At 46.9% G+C, this 25,425-nt stretch overlaps 4 protein-coding genes across 9 annotated transcripts in view; 1 reads left to right on the top strand and 3 right to left on the bottom strand.

The window, feature by feature from the left end:
• Positions 1 to 10,615: 10,615 nt before the first annotated feature.
• Positions 10,616 to 16,729, bottom strand: LOC135398303 (uncharacterized). Of its 2 annotated transcripts, XM_064629721.1 has the most exons (5): positions 15,195 to 16,729; positions 13,756 to 14,031; positions 12,931 to 13,395; positions 12,584 to 12,864; positions 10,616 to 11,278 (listed from the first exon to the last, which is right to left on the bottom strand). In XM_064629721.1, exons 1-5 carry the CDS (start codon positions 15,633 to 15,635, stop codon positions 10,774 to 10,776), a joined length of 1,968 nt encoding a protein of 655 aa, XP_064485791.1. In that variant the 5' UTR covers positions 15,636 to 16,729; the 3' UTR covers positions 10,616 to 10,773. The 2 variants fall into 2 exon arrangements, with proteins under 2 accessions (XP_064485791.1, XP_064485792.1); XM_064629722.1 differs by lacking the exon at positions 13,756 to 14,031 and having other exon boundaries at positions 15,195 to 16,728.
• Positions 16,730 to 17,090: 361 nt separating this feature from the next.
• LOC135397249 (uncharacterized) lies at positions 17,091 to 22,951 on the bottom strand. Of its 4 annotated transcripts, none has more exons than XM_064628694.1 (6): positions 22,327 to 22,951; positions 21,499 to 21,532; positions 21,347 to 21,384; positions 20,015 to 20,449; positions 18,767 to 19,044; positions 17,091 to 17,739 (listed from the first exon to the last, which is right to left on the bottom strand). In XM_064628694.1, the coding sequence occupies exons 1-6, from the start codon at positions 22,819 to 22,821 to the stop codon at positions 17,241 to 17,243; spliced, it is 1,779 nt and encodes a 592-aa protein (XP_064484764.1). In that variant the 5' UTR covers positions 22,822 to 22,951; the 3' UTR covers positions 17,091 to 17,240. The 4 variants fall into 4 exon arrangements, with proteins under 4 accessions (XP_064484764.1, XP_064484766.1, XP_064484765.1 ...); XM_064628696.1 differs by having other exon boundaries at positions 20,015 to 20,311; XM_064628695.1 differs by having other exon boundaries at positions 20,015 to 20,311; positions 21,347 to 21,532.
• The window catches only part of LOC135397253 (Kv channel-interacting protein 1-like), a 318,617-nt gene continuing 316,108 nt past the window's right edge, over positions 22,917 to 25,425 (bottom strand). For both annotated transcript variants that reach the window (XM_064628703.1, XM_064628702.1), the window contains one exon: positions 22,917 to 23,029. In XM_064628703.1, the coding sequence (XP_064484773.1) occupies positions 22,966 to 23,029 (64 nt within the window). In that variant the 3' untranslated portion in view covers positions 22,917 to 22,965. The remainder of the gene's footprint in view (positions 23,030 to 25,425) is intronic.
• Positions 22,979 to 25,425, top strand: part of LOC135397251 (BTB/POZ domain-containing protein 3-like) — a 27,971-nt gene continuing 25,524 nt past the window's right edge. Inside the window, exon 1 of the mRNA XM_064628701.1 lies at positions 22,979 to 23,101. The gene's annotated coding sequence lies outside the window, so the exon portion shown is untranslated. The remainder of the gene's footprint in view (positions 23,102 to 25,425) is intronic.

Below are 25,425 nucleotides of genomic sequence, written 5' to 3'. Positions count from 1 at the left end.
TTCAGCTCGATCTGAGCACTTTTATTTTTTGGCCGGAAAAAAAGGTAAGCCTAACCCCTTGGGGTTTTTTCGGGTCAAAAATCGAAAGTCCTATTTCTGCACAAATTTTGGGCTAAAATTAAAGGGCGATTCCTGCTGAGTATCTGTGCGCATTTTCAGCTCGATCTGAGCACTTTTATTTTTTGGCCGGAAAAAAAGGTAAGCCTAACCCCTTGGGGTTTTTTCGGGTCAAAAATCGAAAGTCCTATTTCTGCACAAATTTTGGGCTAAAATTAAAGGGCGATTCCTGCTGAGTATCTGTGCGCATTTTCAGCTCGATCTGAGCACTTTTATTTTTTGGCCGGAAAAAAAGGTAAGCCTAACCCCTTGGGGTTTTTTCGGGTCAAAAATCGAAAGTCCTATTTCTGCACAAATTTTGGGCTAAAATTAAAGGGCGATTCCTGCTGAGTATCTGTGCGCATTTTCAGCTCGATCTGAGCACTTTTATTTTTTGGCCGGAAAAAAAGGTAAGCCTAACCCCTTGGGGTTTTTTCGGGTCAAAAATCGAAAGTCCTATTTCTGCACAAATTTTGGGCTAAAATTAAAGGGCGATTCCTGCTGAGTATCTGTGCGCATTTTCAGCTCGATCTGAGCACTTTTATTTTTTGGCCGGAAAAAAAGGTAAGCCTAACCCCTTGGGGTTTTTTCGGGTCAAAAATCGAAAGTCCTATTTCTGCACAAATTTTGGGCTAAAATTAAAGGGCGATTCCTGCTGAGTATCTGTGCGCATTTTCAGCTCGATCTGAGCACTTTTATTTTTTGGCCGGAAAAAAAGGTAAGCCTAACCCCTTGGGGTTTTTTCGGGTCAAAAATCGAAAGTCCTATTTCTGCACAAATTTTGGGCTAAAATTAAAGGGCGATTCCTGCTGAGTATCTGTGCGCATTTTCAGCTCGATCTGAGCACTTTTATTTTTTGGCCGGAAAAAAAGGTAAGCCTAACCCCTTGGGGTTTTTTCGGGTCAAAAATCGAAAGTCCTATTTCTGCACAAATTTTGGGCTAAAATTAAAGGGCGATTCCTGCTGAGTATCTGTGCGCATTTTCAGCTCGATCTGAGCACTTTTATTTTTTGGCCGGAAAAAAAGGTAAGCCTAACCCCTTGGGGTTTTTTCGGGTCAAAAATCGAAAGTCCTATTTCTGCACAAATTTTGGGCTAAAATTAAAGGGCGATTCCTGCTGAGTATCTGTGCGCATTTTCAGCTCGATCTGAGCACTTTTATTTTTTGGCCGGAAAAAAAGGTAAGCCTAACCCCTTGGGGTTTTTTCGGGTCAAAAATCGAAAGTCCTATTTCTGCACAAATTTTGGGCTAAAATTAAAGGGCGATTCCTGCTGAGTGTCTGTGCGCATTTTCAGCTCGATCTGAGCACTTTTATTTTTTGGCCGGAAAAAAAGGTAAGCCTAACCCCTTGGGGTTTTTTCGGGTCAAAAATCGAAAGTCCTATTTCTGCACAAATTTTGGGCTAAAATTAAAGGGCGATTCCTGCTGAGTGTCTGTGCGCATTTTTAGCTCGATCTGAGCACTTTTATTTTTTGGCCGGAAAAAAAGGTAAGCCTAACCCCTTGGGGTTTTTTCGGGTCAAAAATCGAAAGTCCTATTTCTGCACAAATTTTGGGCTAAAATTAAAGGGCGATTCCTGCTGAGTATCTGTGCGCATTTTCAGCTCGATCTGAGCACTTTTATTTTTTGGCCGGAAAAAAAGGTAAGCCTAACCCCTTGGGGTTTTTTCGGGTCAAAAATCGAAAGTCCTATTTCTGCACAAATTTTGGGCTAAAATTAAAGGGCGATTCCTGCTGAGTATCTGTGCGCATTTTCAGCTCGATCTGAGCACTTTTATTTTTTGGCCGGAAAAAAAGGTAAGCCTAACCCCTTGGGGTTTTTTCGGGTCAAAAATCGAAAGTCCTATTTCTGCACAAATTTTGGGCTAAAATTAAAGGGCGATTCCTGCTGAGTATCTGTGCGCATTTTCAGCTCGATCTGAGCACTTTTATTTTTTGGCCGGAAAAAAAGGTAAGCCTAACCCCTTGGGGTTTTTTCGGGTCAAAAATCGAAAGTCCTATTTCTGCACAAATTTTGGGCTAAAATTAAAGGGCGATTCCTGCTGAGTATCTGTGCGCATTTTCAGCTCGATCTGAGCACTTTTATTTTTTGGCCGGAAAAAAAGGTAAGCCTAACCCCTTGGGGTTTTTTCGGGTCAAAAATCGAAAGTCCTATTTCTGCACAAATTTTGGGCTAAAATTAAAGGGCGATTCCTGCTGAGTATCTGTGCGCATTTTCAGCTCGATCTGAGCACTTTTATTTTTTGGCCGGAAAAAAAGGTAAGCCTAACCCCTTGGGGTTTTTTCGGGTCAAAAATCGAAAGTCCTATTTCTGCACAAATTTTGGGCTAAAATTAAAGGGCGATTCCTGCTGAGTGTCTGTGCGCATTTTTAGCTCGATCTGAGCACTTTTATTTTTTGGCCGGAAAAAAAGGTAAGCCTAACCCCATGGGGTTTTTTCGGGTCAAAAATCGAAAGTCCTATTTCTGCACAAATTTTGGGCTAAAATTAAAGGGCGATTCCTGCTGAGTATCTGTGCGCATTTTCAGCTCGATCTGAGCACTTTTATTTTTTGGCCGGAAAAAAAGGTAAGCCTAACCCCTTGGGGTTTTTTCGGGTCAAAAATCGAAAGTCCTATTTCTGCACAAATTTTGGGCTAAAATTAAAGGGCGATTCCTGCTGAGTATCTGTGCGCATTTTTAGCTCGATCTGAGCACTTTTATTTTTTGGCCGGAAAAAAAGGTAAGCCTAACCCCATGGGGTTTTTTCGGGTCAAAAATCGAAAGTCCTATTTCTGCACAAATTTTGGGCTAAAATTAAAGGGCGATTCCTGCTGAGTATCTGTGCGCATTTTCAGCTCGATCTGAGCACTTTTATTTTTTGGCCGGAAAAAAAGGTAAGCCTAACCCCTTGGGGTTTTTTCGGGTCAAAAATCGAAAGTCCTATTTCTGCACAAATTTTGGGCTAAAATTAAAGGGCGATTCCTGCTGAGTATCTGTGCGCATTTTCAGCTCGATCTGAGCACTTTTATTTTTTGGCTTAAAAAAAAGGTAAGCCTAACCCCTTGGGGTTCTTTCGGGTCAAAAATCGAAAGTCCTATTTCTGCACAAATTTTGGGCTAAAATTAAAGGGCGATTCCTGCTGAGTATCTGTGCGCATTTTCAGCTCGATCTGAGCACTTTTATTTTTTGGCCGGAAAAAAAGGTAAGCCTAACCCCTTGGGGTTTTTTCGGGTCAAAAATCGAAAGTCCTATTTCTGCACAAATTTTGGGCTAAAATTAAAGGGCGATTCCTGCTGAGTATCTGTGCGCATTTTCAGCTCGATCTGAGCACTTTTATTTTTTGGCCGGAAAAAAAGGTAAGCCTAACCCCTTGGGGTTTTTTCGGGTCAAAAATCGAAAGTCCTATTTCTGCACAAATTTTGGGCTAAAATTAAAGGGCGATTCCTGCTGAGTATCTGTGCGCATTTTCAGCTCGATCTGAGCACTTTTATTTTTTGGCCGGAAAAAAAGGTAAGCCCCTTGGGGTTTTTTCGGGTCAAAAATCGAAAGTCCTATTTCTGCACAAATTTTGGGCTAAAATTAAAGGGCGATTCCTGCTGAGTATCTGTGCGCATTTTCAGCTCGATCTGAGCACTTTTATTTTTTGGCCGGAAAAAAAGGTAAGCCTAACCCCTTGGGGTTTTTTCGGGTCAAAAATCGAAAGTCCTATTTCTGCACAAATTTTGGGCTAAAATTAAAGGGCGATTCCTGCTGAGTATCTGTGCGCATTTTCAGCTCGATCTGAGCACTTTTATTTTTTGGCCGGAAAAAAAGGTAAGCCCCTTGGGGTTTTTTCGGGTCAAAAATCGAAAGTCCTATTTCTGCACAAATTTTGGGCTAAAATTAAAGGGCGATTCCTGCTGAGTATCTGTGCGCATTTTCAGCTCGATCTGAGCACTTTTATTTTTTGGCCGGAAAAAAAGGTAAGCCTAACCCCTTGGGGTTTTTTCGGGTCAAAAATCGAAAGTCCTATTTCTGCACAAATTTTGGGCTAAAATTAAAGGGCGATTCCTGCTGAGTATCTGTGCGCATTTTCAGCTCGATCTGAGCACTTTTATTTTTTGGCCGGAAAAAAAGGTAAGCCTAACCCCTTGGGGTTTTTTCGGGTCAAAAATCGAAAGTCCTATTTCTGCACAAATTTTGGGCTAAAATTAAAGGGCGATTCCTGCTGAGTATCTGTGCGCATTTTCAGCTCGATCTGAGCACTTTTATTTTTTGGCCGGAAAAAAAGGTAAGCCTAACCCCTTGGGGTTTTTTCGGGTCAAAAATCGAAAGTCCTATTTCTGCACAAATTTTGGGCTAAAATTAAAGGGCGATTCCTGCTGAGTATCTGTGCGCATTTTCAGCTCGATCTGAGCACTTTTATTTTTTGGCCGGAAAAAAAGGTAAGCCTAACCCCTTGGGGTTTTTTCGGGTCAAAAATCGAAAGTCCTATTTCTGCACAAATTTTGGGCTAAAATTAAAGGGCGATTCCTGCTGAGTATCTGTGCGCATTTTCAGCTCGATCTGAGCACTTTTATTTTTTGGCCGGAAAAAAAGGTAAGCCTAACCCCTTGGGGTTTTTTCGGGTCAAAAATCGAAAGTCCTATTTCTGCACAAATTTTGGGCTAAAATTAAAGGGCGATTCCTGCTGAGTATCTGTGCGCATTTTCAGCTCGATCTGAGCACTTTTATTTTTTGGCCGGAAAAAAAGGTAAGCCTAACCCCTTGGGGTTTTTTCGGGTCAAAAATCGAAAGTCCTATTTCTGCACAAATTTTGGGCTAAAATTAAAGGGCGATTCCTGCTGAGTATCTGTGCGCATTTTCAGCTCGATCTGAGCAGTTTTATTTTTTGGCCGGAAAAAAAGGTAAGCCTAACCCCTTGGGGTTTTTTCGGGTCAAAAATCGAAAGTCCTATTTCTGCACAAATTTTGGGCTAAAATTAAAGGGCGATTCCTGCTGAGTATCTGTGCGCATTTTTAGCTCGATCTGAGCACTTTTATTTTTTGGCTTAAAAAAAAGGTAAGCCTAACCCCTTGGGGTTTTTTCGGGTCAAAAATCGAAAGTCCTATTTCTGCACAAATTTTGGGCTAAAATTAAAGGGCGATTCCTGCTGAGTATCTGTGCGCATTTTCAGCTCGATCTGAGCACTTTTATTTTTTGGCCGGAAAAAAAGGTAAGCCTAACCCCTTGGGGTTTTTTCGGGTCAAAAATCGAAAGTCCTATTTCTGCACAAATTTTGGGCTAAAATTAAAGGGCGATTCCTGCTGAGTATCTGTGCGCATTTTCAGCTCGATCTGAGCACTTTTATTTTTTGGCTTAAAAAAAAGGTAAGCCTAACCCCTTGGGGTTTTTTCGGGTCAAAAATCGAAAGTCCTATTTCTGCACAAATTTTGGGCTAAAATTAAAGGGCGATTCCTGCTGAGTATCTGTGCGCATTTTTAGCTCGATCGGAGCACTTTTATTTTTTCGCCAAAAATGAAGAAAAAAAAAGGTAACCCCTTGGTGTTTACTACGGCCAAACTTCGAAGGTCTGATTTCGAACCAACTTTCCTGCTGATCATCTGTGCTCCGTTTCGGGTCGATCAGTGAAAATCCAGGTGAATTGACGTCCCAATCCGAGGTCAATGGTGTGTGACCAACTTGTCAGAACCAAAGCACGGGATCGCTGGAGGAGAACGGTGGCAGATGCAGAGGTGGCCACAAGGACAAAGGTGGATGAAGAACAGTGAGGCGGAATTTTCGTGAGCCACGATGGTAGCCTTGAGCTGGCGGTGGAAACGTCCAACCAGAGGAAACTTAGGAGGAAAGGGTGTGAAGGGGGTTCACCTCGGACTGTGGGTCACGATCGGTTGTAACAGTGGGAGGGACACAGAACAAAGATACCTCATAGCGATGAAAGTCCGATATTGGGGTCCGCCCCTGGCCAACGCGTAAATCTGTGGATGGCCAGAAGAATGTGGCAATAGACCAGCTATGTCGTGGTGCAAGTGGTCCCATCTGGTGGTCAGGCTGAGCAAAACGCCCAGCGAAAGTACTTCCAGGGGAAGGACGAGCGATGCTTCTGTCCAAGATATGTTGGAATTCGGCTCTCGCAAGCTTCTCTGGAGACAACGGTCGTCTGGTCCTTTTAGGCGTCCAGTCTCTTCTGGTTTTGCAGCGAAAGAAAGAGCCGACCAGGTTTCATAACCGTGGTGAGAATCCCTGAAATGACGCCGCGTCAGTTACCGGATGAGGCAACTAACCGGGGGGGGGGGGACCCGGTCATCGGTGGCCCCGAGGGTCACGTAACACACCCCCGGGGCCTCCTCGCGAGCACTCCCGCCAGACCTCCTCCTATCGGACCCACCCTCTCCTAGGCTTCCCCATTAACCCTCCTTTACATCTAACCCTCACATTTAACCAGCTTCTACCCCCCGAACCTTACTCAGAGAGATCCTGTTTCGAACCAGGGTCTTTCTGTGCAGAAAGGAAACGTCGAACCCACTGAGCTACCCACCCACGAGCGAAACCGTGTCACAAATTCCTTATCAACTGAGGCTTATCAACGCAACCCCTTGCCTCTATCGCGAAACTTAATTCTTGGCATAACAGATGGCGCTCGCTACATAGCCTCCTGAACGCCCAAGCGGGGCTTTTTCTTCTAATTTACACGATTTATCTACAGAGAGCAACTGACAATTCTTATTCGAGACCATAGTACGGCAGCCGCGTACTCCGTATATTCTGTAGTTCCCACACCCTCTTTTTATTAAGTTTTTCCTCATTACCAATCCTTATTAAGGTCATATAGAACGTGATTTCCTTCCTTCAGGGTGAGAGACTCGCCACTGAAAGCGCTGTGCGCCCTCTCCATGCAACTAGGTGTATACGATAACATATAAGTCTTGTTTCTTTGAAGCAGGTGAAGGTGAGGGCGAAGGTCTGATTTCGAGCCCACTTACCTGCTGAAATTAAAGGGCAGTTCCTGCTGATTATCTGAGCTCAATTTCGGCTCGATCGGAGCACTTTTATTTTTTCGCCGAAAATGAAAAAAAAAAAAAAAAAATCTAAGCGTTGGTGCTTTCTCAGGCCGAAATTCGAAGGTCTGATTTCGAACTCACTTACCTGCTGAAATTAAGGGGCAGTTCCTGCTGGTTACCTGTGGTTACTTTCGGCTCGATTTGAGGACTTTCATTTTTTGGCAAAAAAGGTAAGCCCTTTTGCCTTTGGTGCCAATTGTCAAAATTAAGGCGTCCAGAACCGATACAAGGCCACGTTAGAGGTCAAACAACGAATTCTTTATGGTTACTTTCATGAGAATTCTGGCGATTGTCCCGAAAAGGAGTCTACGTAGTTTTATTATCATGTCGGAAGGTTTAATCTCTGTCTAATAGCAACAGACTTTCGGCAAGTGTAAATACTTATACCTACTTACTTCCTTGTTACCTACTTACCTTTACTTGTAGCTCCAAAGCGGGATTGTCTCGAGTCTCAGTACTCTTGAAGCTTTTTTGGAGTAAAAAGAAATCCTTCTTCGCACTAAGTCAGAGGGAAAGTGTGAATTGAAACCAGTTGAAAATGAATTTATTTGTCTGTGAGTTTTGTTGAATTTATTTGTTAGTTTCGGTGACCTGTTGCTTGGCAGCAATCTTGAGAAGTGTTTACTTTCGCATCACACGGCACCAAACGAACTTCGATTCTTGGCCCTGGAAAACACAAAAAGCTGGTTAGACTCGCTATTTTCCCAATTTTTGGCAAAATATAAAAATAAAAATTCGACTCCCGTAACGCGAATTCCAGCGTCATCTGCGTGTGGTTGAGTGAGGACGGGCTAAAGTTCGTACAGAAAATGTTTATATATCCGCGTGATAACTATTGCATTGTGATCGTTGAAATGGTGCGACGTTGTCAGAGACTGAAACTCCTCAATGTTATGGCTATTGATTTCGACGGACCAACTTACCTCTTACCAACTGAGCTAAGCTAACACACCTACCCAGTGATTTGCAAGGGTGCGCGTCATCTGAAGGGACAAACACATACACTCACTCATTGCACTTTCACTCTTACATGTTTTCTCACTCATTGACACATTCATACGACGGAAGCCGCGCAAGCAGCATCTGTAAGATGTGGGCTCGAGTCCTACAGTTCGCTAACTTTTTCAGTGACCTCCCTTGTTTCATCATTAATTTCTTAGGCACTTGAGGCTTCGTATGTATTTGTCCTTTCTATGCGTTCCAGCCTCACAACATCAACTGCTATCGTGCCGTTCTTGTTTTGGTCGACACCGGTGCTGCTCTCCCTGTTGTCACACACAGTGACTACTCCTTTCACCAATCCCCTAGTGAGTAATGTCGCCAGCGAACCTATTTTGCCTGTCGCAGTTATGCACCGCCCGACTTACTAAGCGTCTGTTACCCGGCTGTGTCCCTCGTTCTTCCTGCTGGTTGTTACGACGTCATTCTCGGTTCGGACTTTCTATCTGATAACATCGCCACCGTCAGCTTTTCCCGCCACAAGGCGCTTACCTACGCTGGACCTTCAACGACATTGCACAACCTCCTGCGTTGCCAAACTACGCGCAATCGCCAACACGCCGCTCCGAATCCGGTTCGTTCCGAGTATAGCCGTTTTTTGCGGAGCACGCGGACCACGGAAGTAGCAGTAGGAGGTCTGCACCTAACTGGTGCCGCTTTAAAATAAGAGTGATTCATATCGAAGTAAAGTTACCCACAGTTGCTCAACAGAACCCGCCCCACCAGCTCCCGTGGCATAGTGGTTATAGGATGATCGCTTTCCACGCCGAGACTGGGAGGCGGTGACAAGGGTTCGAATCCTGTCACCGGCTGTGCTGTCTGAGGGTTTCCTGGGGTTTTCCGAAGACCATCCAGACGAATGTCTGCACAGTTCTCCCTGAAGTCGCCCCAGGACGCATACTAACCCCTCCTGTCCCCACTCCTTCCTGCCGTCCTCTCTCCATCTGTCCACGTCTGTACGCCGCTCATAGCCACAGTTGCTTCGCGGCGCTAACACGGAATTTAAAAAAAAACCCGACCCTTTATTCTCCACGCACATAATAGACCTCGAAAAACAACATTTGGTTCTGCACCGTAAAAACACTAAGAGCGGCAGAGGCTTACCCTTTCTGTGCCTTCGAATTCTGACCCTGTCCGCCACTGGTTACTGCTGCCCTCGCTCCACGTTCCCCTGCACACGTCGCTCATAGCAAGAGTTGCTTCCCTGCGTGATGAAACGGCATAGAGATAATACGGTATAATAAGCAGACCACGTTTGCACGTTAAAGTAGCATGAAAGACACGTGGAACAAACATTCTTTTTTTACTGCGTAATATGAACATAGTAGCCGTAGTATCCTGAACTATCACGCGATCCCTCTCTTTTTTTGGTGGTGTTGTTCCCTGCGTGTTGTCATGTCAGATCCATCCGGACACCTTTACTTGTCCGCCACGGCGCGAGAGCAAGGTGACCGGTCGACTGCACTGCATAGGCAGGGGGGGGGGGGAAAGAGGAAGGAAGGAAGAACAATAAGGAGACTATGAGGCCGATGGGGATGACGTCGACTGCACTGCTTTGGGAGGGAACGAAGGAAGGAAGGAAGGAAACAAATGAAATGCGATAGCATAAGCCTTTGATTCCTTCTAGCCAGGGAACGGTAATGGCAACGGGAACCGAAACGGTATATGTATTACCGAAATTAGAGACGGTAACGATAAGGGAAACGCATACAACGGTTCTCCGTTGCCGGAAACGCACTGAAATTATCGTCCGGTATTGAAATCTGGTAATGGCTATTCCTGCTGTGCGATGACATTTGTCTTTGGATGACTCCATTCCCTGTAATGCTCTAAATACAACACGACAACGCGGAAACGCGGAAGCGCAGTATTGGATCTCAAACACTGGTTCATCGCAGTCCTCCATGACATCAACACATGACAGACTCTACTCCGCCACAGCACGAGGATGAAAGCCTACGATTTTTATTTGTCGGTTTTTGTACTTTTTCTTCCGTTTCACCTTGGCTATGGCAGTATTGTTTACTAACGAGAGTGTCCGCTTATATGAATGAGACATTGATGAAGGTTACGCCCATCTTTGAGTTGCTGGTCGAGTTGTGTTGAGGGACTGAAGATGTGCGCATCCCAACGGCGTAAAATTACTTGTGTAGTGTGTATACGCGTGACACTAAAGCAGCTCTTGGGCAAAACAAAGCCAGCCGTTCCATTACCGAAAATAGAAACGTGACGGAAACGCAATTGAAAGGGCACCAGTATCAGAAGCGGATAATCTTGCAGCAACGAAAATGGAAACGGTAACGAAAATACGGTTCGTTAACCTTACGCGCATTACGCTAACGCAACTGGTATCCGATGGGAGGGTTGGGTCGATTCAATGCTCCTCTAACGGACCAATCCCACAAGAGCATCGCCGCTGCGAACTTAGCGTTGTTTAATCAAGCATTGGCGTATAACGTCTGTCATTAAAACCATTAAATGAACCAAAGCGATACGTCTGGCCAGCGTCCGTGGAGTTTTGTATTTCTGAATATACTGCCATCCAATGCTCTGAATCCTATTGCAATCTTACATATCAATGCTCGCTCAACACGACTAGACTACAAACAACTAGAAAATAGAAACAGAAACAGAAATAGAACTAGAAATATATAGCTCTCAACACGGAAAGTCGTCAGAGTTACACGTCTTGTTGGGGCAAGACCTCAAAGGTATCTCGAAGACCGCCTCCATTAAAGGGAAGACGCCTTCTTCGCAAGAATCGGCGAAGTCATCAGCGTCAGAATCCCACAACCCGAAGCAGGTGAGTCCCGTCCGACGTTGAACAGCACATATAAAGTCCAGGAGGAGATCTGGAGTCGGATAACTGATCCAGGTGGCGTTGCAGAGGGCCCACATGAAGTACAGCCAACTGTCCCTCGTCGCGCAAGACTCTACAGCGTGGCACGTCTCGTACGACGCCCAGTGCCCTCCTGTTCTAGTCGTCGGTCCTCCTGGACCAGGTCCCACACTCGCTTGAGTTTGTCTGATTGGATACGTGGCGTTCGTCACGTGGGATACCAGCGACCAACCGGGAAGGAGGACGCAGACCTTGGTCGCAGCGCCGTCCACAGTGATGTCCGCAGGAACCGCCATCTTCGCAATGTTCAGCCCGTTGTAGTATCTACACAGTCAGAAAAGCTGTTGACAGGCATGCTTTTACACCTGCATTTCGTTAAAGGAGCATAGAGGGAACCTTGTTTTACGGTTTATATAAACACGCTGATACATAGATGCATGGAAGTAGAACATATGGGAATATCACGCGGTAACCAGGTAACCTCCTATAAATATTAAATAAATAAATATAAATAAATTTTTCTCGAGCACCGCAGTTTTTCTCTCTACAAAACTCGACCTAAGCTTGAATATGCACTATCTGTAACTTAGTCAGTTCAAAACAGAGGCCATCCGCATCATACTAGGCAAGTACTCACGCACAGCCAGCATAACTGAAGTGAGACATTAAAAAATAATCCGTGTGTCTTTTTCATAAAAATATACTATCGGAATGCGTTACTTTGCAACATATATATCCCATCCCCCCACTACATCTCATCTCTAGTGGACCAGGGGTCAAAGGGTCGGCGTCCCATACTGCAGAACAAATGTATTTTCCAACCCTTCCATCCCACCCCAAAAATGGGAATCGAATGGAATCGCCTTATTCCTGGTCCACTTACTGCCATCTCTGAAATTCGCTGTATGTTCATGCCAATGTGTTCTCATAACAGCAAAACAGAAACAGGAACAGAAGAGTGAAAACAGCTTACACAAATGTAATTACATGATAAAGTACATTTCATATACCATGTAATTGTCACATCCGTGTGCAATCTATTTTCACTTTTATACTTTTTATACTCACTGTACCTTTTTCCTCTTCGATGTCGTATTTCTTCGAGACAACTAATATAAAGTAAAATAAAAATACCGCCTTCAGGAACTGCCACGCAAAATATTTCATTGAGAGGCGCGCATTTCCCGAGAAAATTAGTTTGCAAAAAAAAAAAAGAAAAAGCAAAGCAGAAGAAAGAAAGAAAAACTCCAAGATCATTCTGGCGTGTTGTGGCGTGCGGCCGTCTAACACGTTTGCTGTGACCTGTCCAGAATGCATTGCGTTCGCCCAGCACGCTTTCGTCTATGCAGTAACACACTGGATGGCACCCCTGTGGCGACCTGTCTGCTGCTGTGCGTCAGACGGGGCGCCAAATACAACCGCGAGAAGGCGCGCCGTAAGGTGCGCCGTCACTAGTGCAGGCTGGAAGACGGGGCAAGGAGTTCCGCGAGCCTTTGACCCATGGACCCAAAAGGCACTGCACTTTTTGCGCGCGAATGTGTGTCCTAGGGCTGTTCCTCCATCGGCATTTTTTGTTTTCAGACGCTACATGCTTCTTTAGGAACATATGAGCACGCAAACAAGACTCACGTAAGCACTCGAGGCCTAAAGTCACCAGCCACGTAAGATGGGGGGACGACCAACAAAGACGCATGTCCCAGGGAGTCGCCCAGTTGAGCTGCAACACTGTAAAAGCCGTGGAGCTCGAAGCCCTGTCGAACTACCAGACCCATGCTGATATTGGCACGTGACATAATGGCATGCACCCTGTTGAATGCGTCCGCAGCGTTGTCGACTTTGAAGCCCGGAGACATGGGCCAATAGAGGTAGATCCGTTGGAACTTTTTGGCGACGGCCAAGTTTACAGCGTGCTAGAAGAAATGGAGCAGTAAACATCTCAATATATGTCGGTAAATATCTCAACCTATATCGCCAACCTTCGTAAAGTGGTCCTGGGCTTCGTCCACGGAAGCTTCAAATAGTCTTCGAATAAGTGCATCATCTTCGAGTCCTCCCACAGCAGCGCCGACACTATTCACGTGACGGCTTTTCGTGGCGGTAACACGGAACTTATCGAAGCTAGCCTCCTGGCCCTGCCGAGGAACGATCCCGTATCCTGAGACCACGTTCAGACAGCAGTAGATGACAACGTCGCAGTACTCGTACATGAAGTTATCGGCACTGTACGCACGGCCGTTAACGGCGAGACCCTCACTTCGCGACTGAAACACACACATCGTCGTGCGGTTATGCGTCCCGGAGCTGCTGGATCTCGACGACACCGTGGTGGATCTGGAAGGCTGGGGCATCTTCCCTCTTCGTTTAAGAGCACGGTCGGAATGCGTCCTTCGGCGCCTGGCCGACATCGTGTAGACTGGCCCGTAGCCGCTGTTTTCGTCGCGCTGCATACGTTTGATGAGAAAAAGAGCGTTTAGACACGTTTGGACGGGTCGGAGATTCTAGAACTCGACAATCGACCCTTCGACAATGTCTTACGTAGTCTATGGACAAACTGAAGACACCAGCGCCACATAGAAACAGCTTGATCGCTTCAGCGAGACCGTGCTATGGAATCTCTATGCAAATGGGCAGCCATGCGCTTCTAGCTCCAGAAAGCCAGTGTTTGAAATCGTCAGCGACAATATCGGTAAGCAGGCATCTGGAGGTGTCGCTGGCACTATCACGATTCAAGCAAGCACTCTACGCGGCTTCAGAGGAGCGCGTGGTTGCCCAACTCAACGCCAAAAGAACCAATTTCTTACGCTAGGATCGGCCGTACGATCGTACGATCCCGCTACCGTGCTGGCAGTGTCTTCACGAAAGAAGTTCTGCAATGCATAGATGAACAGGGCGACGCCAATAACTTGAGCGAGGATGACTATTAGCGCCACGAGACACTCTTTGTTCAATGACGAGTGCGTCCCGTCCGGAACCCGTCCCTTAATCGCGCGCATCTCTTGTTTGCGCTCTTCGAGCCCTCCTATGTCCGGGTAGAGGGCACGCAGCCGAACGGCTGCGTCGGGGTCCTGTTTTGCCAGCTGAAACGAAAATGCCATCAGACAGCATACCGCAGCCATGGAGGAGACCTTCCAATCTGTGTCACTAAGGATCTAAGCGAATATCACACGTTTCATTGCGAACATCTGCATTGGACAGCCTCGCATCTCTTAAACTCAGATGACAATCGGGCAGACTTGTGCCCGTTACTCGAAAAAAGTAATTGATTACCGTTACCGTTACTTGTACGGAAAAAGTAATTGATTAGCGTTACCAATTACAGGGCTTCAAATGTAATTGAGTAACGAGTAGAAAAGTAACGCGTTACTCCGGTCGTTACTCTGCATTCACGCAAATTATACCCGTCTTTGTGTGCCTCAGCAAAAAAAAAAAAAAAAAGAAGTAGAAGAAGAAAGGAAAGATCAACAGTGGAACAGCTGAAATAACCCAAAAATATGTACGTCTACTGCAGTTATCGCCCGGGTAGACGTTGACCCGACTGTCGAAGATCATGCGTGGAACTTCCCCATGACTCACTAAACCTCCAAAGCTACCACAAAGGTACCACAACACTGGTGTAGGACCAGATTAGAGGGAGAGACCCTGAAATTCCAGAACAAAGGCTGACGGCACAAGATCTTGACTTGGGGCAGAACATCTAAAGGATGAGTTAGTCTCTGCCGGGAAAGTAATCAATTACTGAGTAATCGATTACTCAGAAAAGTAATTGATTACTCGATAAATTACTTTGACTTTAAAGTAACTGATTACTCGAAAAATTACTCAAAAAGGTAATTGATTACAAGTAACGCAATTTATCTATTCCCTATATTTAAGGGTCAATTTTTGGTACCCTAGATACCCCACGTTCGGTGTAGTAAAAGAAATACCCATTACACGTAATTACATTCACGAACCAGTTTCAATCTGTCCGCGATTATGAACGTTGACGAATTTACGAAATGCTGCATCCCTCGAGCTTCAGGACGGGCACTAAATGAAATTACAAGTTACAACGTAACAGGTGAAAACGCCTTGCGCCCCACTTGTCAAGGTTGAAACGCGCCTGGAGCATAAACTGTCACCAGCTTATATTCCAAAATATAAGCTCCTGAAGGTGGGGGGAGGGGTAACGTCGGGTAGACGAGGAGTCCGCCTGCCTAGGCTGGAGACAAGTTGCTCCTACGCTGTCAATAATATTCACCTCCCGGAGCTGCGCCTTGATATCAGCATGGTTCTCATCTTTTCCACCTGCAGCCGCGGTCTGTTGAAGATATCCCGTCTTGTACGCCTGGTCAGCCTGCTTAGGAGACACACCTGTCTTTGGAAACGCTGTAGTCTTGAACTGCTGAAAGGCACTTTTGCCACCAGCGGCCGTTCGGGCACCGAGCGGCGTCTTCGGGTCTTGTCGGTGATGTGAAAAGTCAGATAACGAAAGAGAGTAGCGGTACAAGTTGCCCTGGACGTTCGCCACCTCTAGTTCCTCCTGACGTCGCTTCTTCTCGTCGGCTTTCTTTCTGGAACCTCGCGGAGGAGTCCTGGGGCGGCTAGGGGCCACCCTTTCTGGTGTCCCGGCACGGCTCTGTCCTTTGGCGACCCTCGTTTTAAATGCATTGGCGTCCGTCTTAGGGTTCTTGTCGGCCATGGGAAAGACGAGCGTGGCGTAGCAGACGATCCGTTGCAAAGGTTTGGAAGGTATGTACCGCGTGCGAGCTGCGTTGGCCTCGTGGCATGTGTTCACGAGACAGGTTCGCTACGGCTAGACCAGCGCCACCTCTACGAATCTTCCGCCAGTCCAATATATGTTCCTCCTGCTGCCACTCGTCCGTGTGCCATATATCCACTGAAGAAAAAAAATGCGTCGGAGAGGTGTCGCTTGCGATCTGCGTAATTCTTTACAAAGCTGAGCTTAGGGGTTTATTTCGTGCAAGTATGTCGGGTGTTCCTACTTTGTCCGTGACAAAGGTGCAAGGGATGTTGTTCCGTATCGGGACCACTGGCTTTTTTTAATAGAAAAACGAATAAAAACGAAAATGAAATGATTTTACGTGAAAGAGGAGCTAATTAGTAACGAAATTAAACAGGAATGACCCTCGTATATTGCGTAAAACGTATAAAAATTAAATATAGCCGGTTTCTTGAAGGCGATCCGCCATCTTTACTGAGGACCTTCTGATCTAACCCGAGGCACAGTTTCGACGCCCGCACCGCCTAGTACGTGCCTGGGGGGGGAGACTCCCCCCCCTAGCGAAAATACAGCCAAACGTGATGCTATCCCCATGGCTGCACGCGCGCCGCGAAACAACTGCGGCCATGAGCGGCGTGCAGATGTGAACAGATGGAGAGGAGGACAGCAGGAAGGAGTGGGGGACAGGGAGGAAAAGAGAATGACAGTCAACGCCATCTAGATTGAAGGAGGTCAGAGTACCGATGTAAGGGAATCGGCAACACAGTGTCTGCGACTTCTATAGTTGCTGAAGTTGTAATCGTAGGGGAGGTATTACAAACGACATGTTCAGTAGCGTGAATATCTCCTTTAGATGGCGCTGCTAGTCTAGTCTAAACGGTTCACTCTGTATGGTGAGTGACGTGGTCCCCTATTTCAGGCAAAAGTGATATTTGAGGCACGTCATGTAGCGTCAGGTGTGCAACAGACTATTGTCGAAGCATACTCTGTCGGGTAGCTTTAGAATTCATGGACGCTTGCTTCACTTGGCTGTCGCAATAGCCGCCAAAGGTGAACGTGCCACACACCCGACCCGAACACCCTTTCGGACGACTTTTGGTTTTCTACCTGTTTCCGCCATATTGTTTCCGAACCCAACCGGCACCATCCACAAGATGGCGCTCCTGCTCTCCCTTGGACCTCAGTGTCGGTACTTTGAAGCGAAGCTTATTTAGAGACTCTACTTGTAACTGTACCAGTGACCATAGCGCACGATACCCCGGAAGCAAGTCTTTGAACTGTCAGTGTACAACTCGACATGGCTGCCAAAGGTACCAGTTTCAAGTTTGTTGTATCTGGAGAGGGACACGTTACATTTTGGAGGGGGGATGCCATGGAGTAGATGAATGCATACCAGACGATACAGCGCGCGAGTCGTTAATATAACACGTGTTTAATCCGGGTACGCGGAGACATAAGCAGTACTCTGCGATATTGCGATCTATTGGAATAAAATATCTACATCACACATTGAATGACCACGACAAATCGTTCTACCAGTTAGACAATGTAAAGGAGTAATCATCAACATGCAAAGTCATTACTATGGCACTCGTCACATGACTGTAACGGCCAATGGAATACCGCCGTCATGATCGGATAGCGTCCTCGCCCACAATGATTCGCAAAGTCGTCCCAGTCCGTGTCCCAAACACCGAAGCAAGAAATTCCGGTTCGCCTCTGAACCTCGCAGATGAAGTTGTGAAGCAGATCCGGTGTGGGGTAACTGATCCAGGTGTCCCCGCACAAGGACCACCGGAAGTAGGTGAAGTCTGCCGTCTGACATCCGGTGACGACATCGCAGGTCTCGGAGAAGGAGAAATGGCCGGCCTTCCTGGTGAGCGTACCTCCCCGCCCAGGGCCCAGACTGGGTTGGGATTGCTGAATGCGGATCCCTGGCGTCTTGGTCAATTGCGACTCGAGCGCGCAGGCAGGCAGGAGGACACACGCGGAGTCAACCCTGCTTGACGTCGCGTTGTTGAGGAAGGCCGCGATATGGTTGATAGTGGATCCATCGTAGTAACTGGAACGTGCAAGGAAAAGGGTAAGGAGATATTAACTGGCTAAGGCTAAGCGGCTGAAGAACGGCGTTGATGGAAACATACCAGCAGTGGAGGGTGACCCAGCACCCTCCCATTTCATGTAAAGAACAAGCTCCCAAAGACAAGGACTCTCTTTAGACGTCCTCTCCCACATCAGATACATCATTCTAAAATTCTAGCCTGGCGGCGTGTACTACGTCACCAGGAGCTGAGCGCACCAGAGGCGAAATGTCCCATAGGTACGGATCAAGGTTACTCTAACGTAACTTTTAGGACGTCTCGTTTACTTTGATGAGCTATATTTCTTTTACGAGCAATGTTTCTCGAGCATATACGTCACTGAGCTGAACAGGGGACAGTAAGAACAGAACTTCACCGCATAGCACGTAGTGCACCAATCATTGCCGCGAACGATAGGGTTATCGCTTTTGATTCGAGGAGAGAGAGAGGCGTACGTCTTCTTATGGTAATTACCATATACCCAATTTGCCACAAAAAGGCGTACGCTCCCTTTCTCTCCTCGAATCTGATGCGATAACCCTATCATTTGTGGCAATGGTTGACGCACAGCGTGCTATGCGGTGAAGCTCTGTTTTTAGAGAGTAGTAGCCTTCAGGCAAATATACGGGGTGCCTATTTTTATTCGTTACATAATTTTTGTTGAAAAACTACCAGCTCAAAATAGATGCTGTTTTTGAAGTAGAGACTGACTGAGCCAGGCTGACATCATGACACAAGATGACTAATGACCTAAAATTAATGAACTCTTTAATTATGGGATTTCGAACAGAAGCGGGAGGTCAGAATGAGAGACCGTCCTCATTGAAAGCCATTCCACGTTTAAAAAAAAAATCCGGAAATACGCACTTGCGTGAAGATGTCCACCCCCCAAACGTGGCCACACCAACACTGGTGTGGCTACTTTTGTGACTACGTGCTGCCAGGTTCGGCTTGGGCCAGCTTCCGCTACATTAGCCCCGGTGTATATATATATATGAGTAGCCTTACGTGAGGATAGTTGGCCGAAAATCCTGGTCCGTAAACGACGGCGGCAGGAGGAGGAAGGAGAAAGGGTCCAAGAACTGGCTTAGTCGACCCGCGTCGTAGGCGGCGAGGTGATTATCTCTCTGCTCAGATACCAGGCCCAAGCTGATGTTGTACTGAGACAGCTCGGTCCACATCCGCGTCACCTTGTCAGTCATTTGTGCGGTGATGTTACCCAGAGGAGATGACCAGAAGAGGTACACCCGATGGTATGTGTTGGTTTCGCACCATCTTCTTGCGTTCTGCGGGATGTCGAAAAGTATTCCCAACAGGTATGGCTATACGCTCAAAAGGGGGAAAAAAGGGAGTACTTTTGGGAGCAATTTGAACAGTTCCTTCGATTGCTTTTACTTCCCATTTTAGTGCCCTGATCCCGAAAGTTAGTGTCTTTTGTATGAACTTCCGCGCATTAATTAGGAAAGGCATTATGGGAACAAGTCAGTCCCCAAAAAGGGATAAAATTACACAGTGTAATGGAGCATCCATAAAGAACGCAAGCTTCAGGTCCCTACGAAAACGCTGACACTGACGCTCCCTACCCCTTTGATAGTGGTAGGTATGGAGAGGTCCGCTTCATCTACTATCTAGCTACCCCTTCTGCATCCTGTCGTGCCCCGAAAAAGATATCGTCGACAGGGACATCTTGCCATCGGAAGGGCTTCGTACGAAAAATCAGCGAAAACCTTTAGGACTGACCTCCTTGGCTTTTATCGCCGTATTCTCGCTCCGCTCTCAGAGGTTCCTGGAGCCTAGTGCGCCTCCAGGGGTCCTCTTTTACTCTGGAAGCGTTCCAACCACGATCCAGGGAGCGTTGGAGCATGTTTTGAGCTCCCAGAGTGAGCTTCAGACAGAGTGGAATACGTCAGATTGTACGACGGAGACAGTTGAGAGACTGAAGCGAGCGTACCTCTTGAAGCGAACTTTGGCCTAGGTATCCCTAAAGGCGGAGCGAGATTACGGCTGGTAAATTTATCTTGATTACCCTATACCTGCGAACGTAATGCCTCATACGTCGCTTTGAAGCCATGCCCTGCTTATCTCCTTTGCCTCGCGCAATCTAGATTCACCTTGTCTCAGGATTTCCTCGCGCCCAACCCTATTAGGCATCCTTGCTCCCACTTCAATGATTGAGAACTGGCTCCTCATACATGGAGACCAGCTACTTCATGACAGGTACTCACTCAAAGTCCAAGATATACCAATCCCACTTACTTCAGTGAAATTCATCCGCGCACGCTCAGCCTCTGCCGTACTGTCCGTGAAGAGCGTCCGAAACCTCTGGTCTTCCTCGGGCGTTCCACCGACTATGACGCCAACAGATTCGATGTAGGGGTTCCATCCGGTTATGATGGGAAACGGGTAGAAGGCTGACTGTTCTCCTTGCCGAGGTACCAGACCATACTCCTCGCTCATCTTCAAGCAACAGTAAACAGCCAGGTGACAGTACGGATAGGGGAAAGTGACGCTCTTGTAGTCACTGCCATACACGTGGAGGTCTTCGCTTCGGGACTGGAACACGCACATCACGGTATGGTTCTTGAGACTGTAAAGGGTGTTATTGCGGTCGAAGGGAAACAGAGGCGGAGCAGGAAGCGGGCTGCTGTCGTAGGTAAACTGAGGGTAGGTTCGACTTTCGGTGGTGGAGTCCTATACAAAAAAGAAAACTATACTTCGATGGGGGATCTGTTCTCCCCAAACCACACCATTAATCGCTCCGCGCACTATATTCGGACTTTAACCATAGATATTCCGTGGAGTTACGTCACGAGACACCTACAATCACGGGACACGTCACATGTTACGTCGTGGCACGTGGATTAATTTTGGTTCTTTGATATGCATCGAAAATTCAGTACACATAACCGCGTGCTTCATGAAACTTGCCGGGGACGTGAGACGACGTGTCCACACCAATTGTACCGCGCCACAAATTCCCGTGGGTCGAAGCCGACCTAGGCCGCAATCTTATAGGATCAGGACGATACGTCAACTAACCACAGAGGTCGATTCCTGGCACTTTGTCACGCGGCCCAGACTGCTGTCTTAGAGGCGTGCGCTTAAACACGCATCACACGGCTTGCGTTAATGGATGGCCTATGGCGTCATCGACAACAATAATACAGGCAAATGCCAATCGTCTACAGGACAGCTGGGTTAGAGGTTAGTTCAAAATAGTACCCGCGGTAAAACGCATTTACTACGGTTTACGAATTTACGATATCACCATCATCATTGTTACCGCCGTTAGTCTACTGAATGGTGTCCGTTCCACTGTCTACTTATTACACACACGAAAACCACGGTCTTCGTGCTAAGAGGATCTAAAGTAAGGAATTTCCTGTGGCGCACATTGAAACACAAGTCTCGGAGCCGTCAGTATTTCGAACAGAGACTGTCGGCGACCTCCGACCCGAGGGTTGGGTCGCTGAATCTTACGCTTTTCTTTAGCGCAACTTTGCAATCGCACTTTAAGCTCGCGCTGCAGCCCTGAACCCTTCGAGCCTCTAGAAACGCTACGCACACATAACCCGAAATACTGCTTACATAGTTTGGACTTGGTTCTGTTTCCTCTTCTTCGTTTTCTTCACGGAGCAGGTGGGAGATGTAAAAGGTGAGGAAGGCTATGACGGCCGCGAAAAGAAAGAGCCCAACAGACTCCAGTACCAGAACCCAACTTATCGCCATAGGTGACATACCTAAGGGCAAAGCATTTGGATCACCTTCGTCTTCCTGTAAAGAGGGACGACACGCATGAGTCGCGACAAGCAGAAACCCTCGAAAATTACACATGGTACAATTGGACAGTATAATCAACAAAGTGGGGTTTGCAATAAACCTGGATCGCGCAGAATGTCGTTGAATAACATGAAAGAACGTAACCGTCACAGCGAAGCAACTCTGGCTACAGACGTGGACAGATTGAGAGAAGAGAGCAAGAACAAGAGGGGCTAGTATGCGCCCTGAGGCAGGCTTCAGGGGGAATTGTTCAGACATTCGTCTGCAAAGTCTGCCGAAAAATTTTTTGAACGTGTGTCAATCAAATCGTGTGCAAATCCCAAATCGTGTTTAAACCCAGGAATTGTAGCTTTATGCCCCGCCTCCATGCTTGTTAGCCGCATCTCTCTGCGTCGCGACAAGTAATGCGGCCGGGCGGCACCTGGTGGCGCTGCAGTATAATTTCCTCGGCGGTGTAACATCTATTAGGGTTGACTGACTACATTTCCTGCTGCTCTTAGGTGGACCGCGGGTATAGGGACGTCAAGAAAAAACATACACGACAGTTTCCATGAATGGGATGAGTACGCCACGAGCCTGCAACATGGGTTAACACCGCGATGCAACGGTGGCTACGAGCGGTGCGAAGAGGGACTGACGGCAAGAGGGCAACGGGGGGGGGGTATGAAGTGGGAACAGTGGGTTAGTGTTGAGTTCGTACTTCCGAGTTATCCATAACTGCACCTCAACATTGACACATAAAAAGTGCGGCTATCAAGCGGTCCTAAGAATGTACCCTTAATACTCACGGCAAGCTCTTTGATTGGCTCATTGATTGGTTCTTCAAAAGGCTTAGCTTCACCACCGTCCTCATCGGAAGCCTTCGGCGCCAGAGTTCGTGCTGGACCAGGACGCCCAAGCCCAGGCGGTTCGTCGTCCTCGATACCTCGGTAGTCCATAAGCTCCTTCCTAGACGGCGACCGCCAACCAGGTGGAAACGGGGGCCGGTGGAACAGAGGTCTCGGGTAAAGTCCAGGCGTGGCCGCACCATAAGGAGGCTTCGACCCCGGGACGAGGGAAGGCGGTCGTTTACGCGGAGGAGAATAACGGTAGAAGTCTTTCTCGACGTTTGGTTCCAAGATCTCCGGAAGGTCTTCGAAATCATCTTTCGGGATTTTTGGAGTCATTGTGGTCTTGGTGCCGGGTCTTGGTGCCTTTTGGGACATAGCGGGCACCGTCTTCACGTTGCCCTTGCGTGATTGGAACGTTCTTCTTCGAGGCTGGCGTGACAATGGGTGGCGCATCGCGTGACAGCGAACGTGGTACTAAGACCGATGGATGGGTGTGGGCACCATGGATGGCACCCGTGGTGATGATGACGATGACATTTCACATACATCGTGTCGCGAACGTCCTGGTCGGTGGGTGTATTTATTTTTCTCATTTTACTACGCAGGAAGAACATGCTGTCTTAAGAAACTGAGCTGCGGTTCCAGAAGGTCCTGAAACAACCTGTAAAATGAAAAAAAAAGAAAGAAAGAAACTCAAGATTCCGATGAGTTCGTTGAGCCTTCTATAATTCTGGTAAGCTTGTTGAAGTCCAGTAATTCTCTCGTCCCCTATTTCCAGGTTATCTAGCAGAATGGACCTCTACACAAGAAACGTCATCATGACGTTGGTAGACAGACTGAAACCGAAACAAATCGGAAGGAGAGGGCTGGGTTTAACGAATGGTTACTTGTTCGCTGCCTCCTATTGGAAGAAAAGTAGGACCGAAGGTCGTGTCCCTTTCAGGGATCATCATAATCCCCTCAAGAACGTGGCTTTCGGACGGAGACCTTGTTCGCCTCTAGCTCCTAGAGTAGTTCAAGTCTACCAAATTGGTGGCGCTGTCGAGCACTATGACGTCATTTGTTTAGAAACAGGGTGAGGTCTATTGCGCTGTAAAGTCTGTCGGAAAACCCCGGGAAAACCTCAAACAGTACATCCGGAGGTATAGGATTCGAACCCACCACCTCCCAGTCTTGCTAATGACGACCAACGAGCGAAAACGTTCTCTGCACTAAATCACGCTACTTCTTGTTTTCTAGTGTCATTAACAAGTGTTCCCAATATTTTAAAGGAACCTGTATCTCAACCGAGGCGACGTCCAGAAGGCAGGTAGCTAGCTTCTAAGCGTAACCTCTTTTCTCCTTATCCGGGTTTAGACGATCTGCGTTTACAACACAAAAGAACTTAAACGGCTACTGTCACTTACGATGGCGCTGCAGTAACGCAACACTGAACGTCAGCAGGTCCTGGTTACGGTCGAAGACCACGTAAGCGTTACATAAGATCCCTTCCCCCATTGTCCCTCTATCATATTATATATATACTCTTCTTGCATGGTGATAACAAAACACAACCACGATCCAGAACAAGCATCATAATCAAGTGACGTGACGGGACTTTGCAATCTGAACGCTCTCTTTCGTAAATGGGACACAGTCTACCAACGCGGACTCATTCCGGGCTACGGACCCTGTAGCGCACTCGGATCAAAAGACATTGAACTAAAAATGAAACGGCGCATAAAAGAGGAGGACGCTTTCAGAATTCGAAATTGCGTTTGTGTGTACGACCCTGAACGAATTAGGGTAGGTTCACGGTATTGTCTGCGGTGGCAGTATTGATTTCGTGGAAGCAAACGTAATCCAAACTCCAACAACAACAACGTAAGTCCGACGGATGTCCCTCGGATATCCATCGCACGTACAAATCCGTTAAGACATTATTCGGACGTCAGGGGGATATTCGGTGCTGCACGCTAAGAAAACAAAAAGGAGTAAAATGGGGAGTAATTGCAGCTTCTAGTCCCCTAGACTGCAATTACTCCCCATTTCGATCCCCGACATTTACTCCCCAGGACTTCAAATTGTCACTGAACTTCACAAATGGTCTTCTGAATGCAACAGTCTATGTAAATATGTGATCTTGGTCAATTTGAAGGCATAAGGCTGTGTAACTCACCCAACTTAGCAATTTTCCACTACCACAGAGTAAGAAACAGTTAGCGCTTCTTTCTTCGCAAATTGTGCCCTATGTATGCCGCAAGATTTTATATGACTCGACGTATCACTGTTGACTGTTTGATTCGAAGTATTTTCATGCATGCACACTAATTTTGTTCCTTTGGACTCTTAGAACAGAGCGTAAAATGCAGTCTCCATTCTGTCACATTAATTTACTTCCGTGCATTTACTCCCGAAAGGGACTATTTTTGTGCCAATGCATTCACTCCCCAAAAGGGGTAAAATTACTCCTTTTTTTCTTAGCGTGTGTTGGGGAAGAGGATAATTTGGGGTTTCACGTCACAAGACGACTAAACTCTTAAAAAAAAGGGTGTACTTTAACTCCTTTTTCTGCCACATATATGTAACACCCTTTTGCAGAGTACAATTACGTTCAAAAGGGTGTCTTCTCACTCCCTCAAGGGAGTAGCATAACACATTTCTCCCTACTGGAGAGTAATATTACTCCCCGGCAGGGAGAAGATGTTATGCTACTTCCTTGAGGGAGTGAGCAGACACCCTGTTGAGCGTAATTGTGCTCTCTAAAAGGGTGTACCGCGGGATGAGTGTATGCAGACACGTAATACTAACCGATTTAGATGCACAGATGAGGAGCCTTAGGATATGAACATCTTTCTACTGCAAAAGATGTGTCTGTCGGTGTCTCCAGGACACATCTTTTCGAGCACACACCGTCATCAGCAACGGCTGTATCAGTCAGAGCCTACAACAGAGCCTACACAGCTTACTGTAGCTGTCAGTCAGACTGGACTGGACCGCACGCCTCTGGATGTGACAAGCTCAAGGAACTGTACCTCCAGCTGTACAGGCGAAAATGTGTGGTTTTTAAATAACTCA

The sequence above is a fragment of the Ornithodoros turicata genome, chromosome 6 (genome assembly GCF_037126465.1).
Source record: "Ornithodoros turicata isolate Travis chromosome 6, ASM3712646v1, whole genome shotgun sequence".
Lineage (NCBI taxonomy): Eukaryota > Metazoa > Arthropoda > Arachnida > Ixodida > Argasidae > Ornithodoros > Ornithodoros turicata.
The sequence above is the reverse complement of the archived record's forward strand: the minus strand, read 5'-3'. Positions and strand labels throughout refer to the sequence as shown.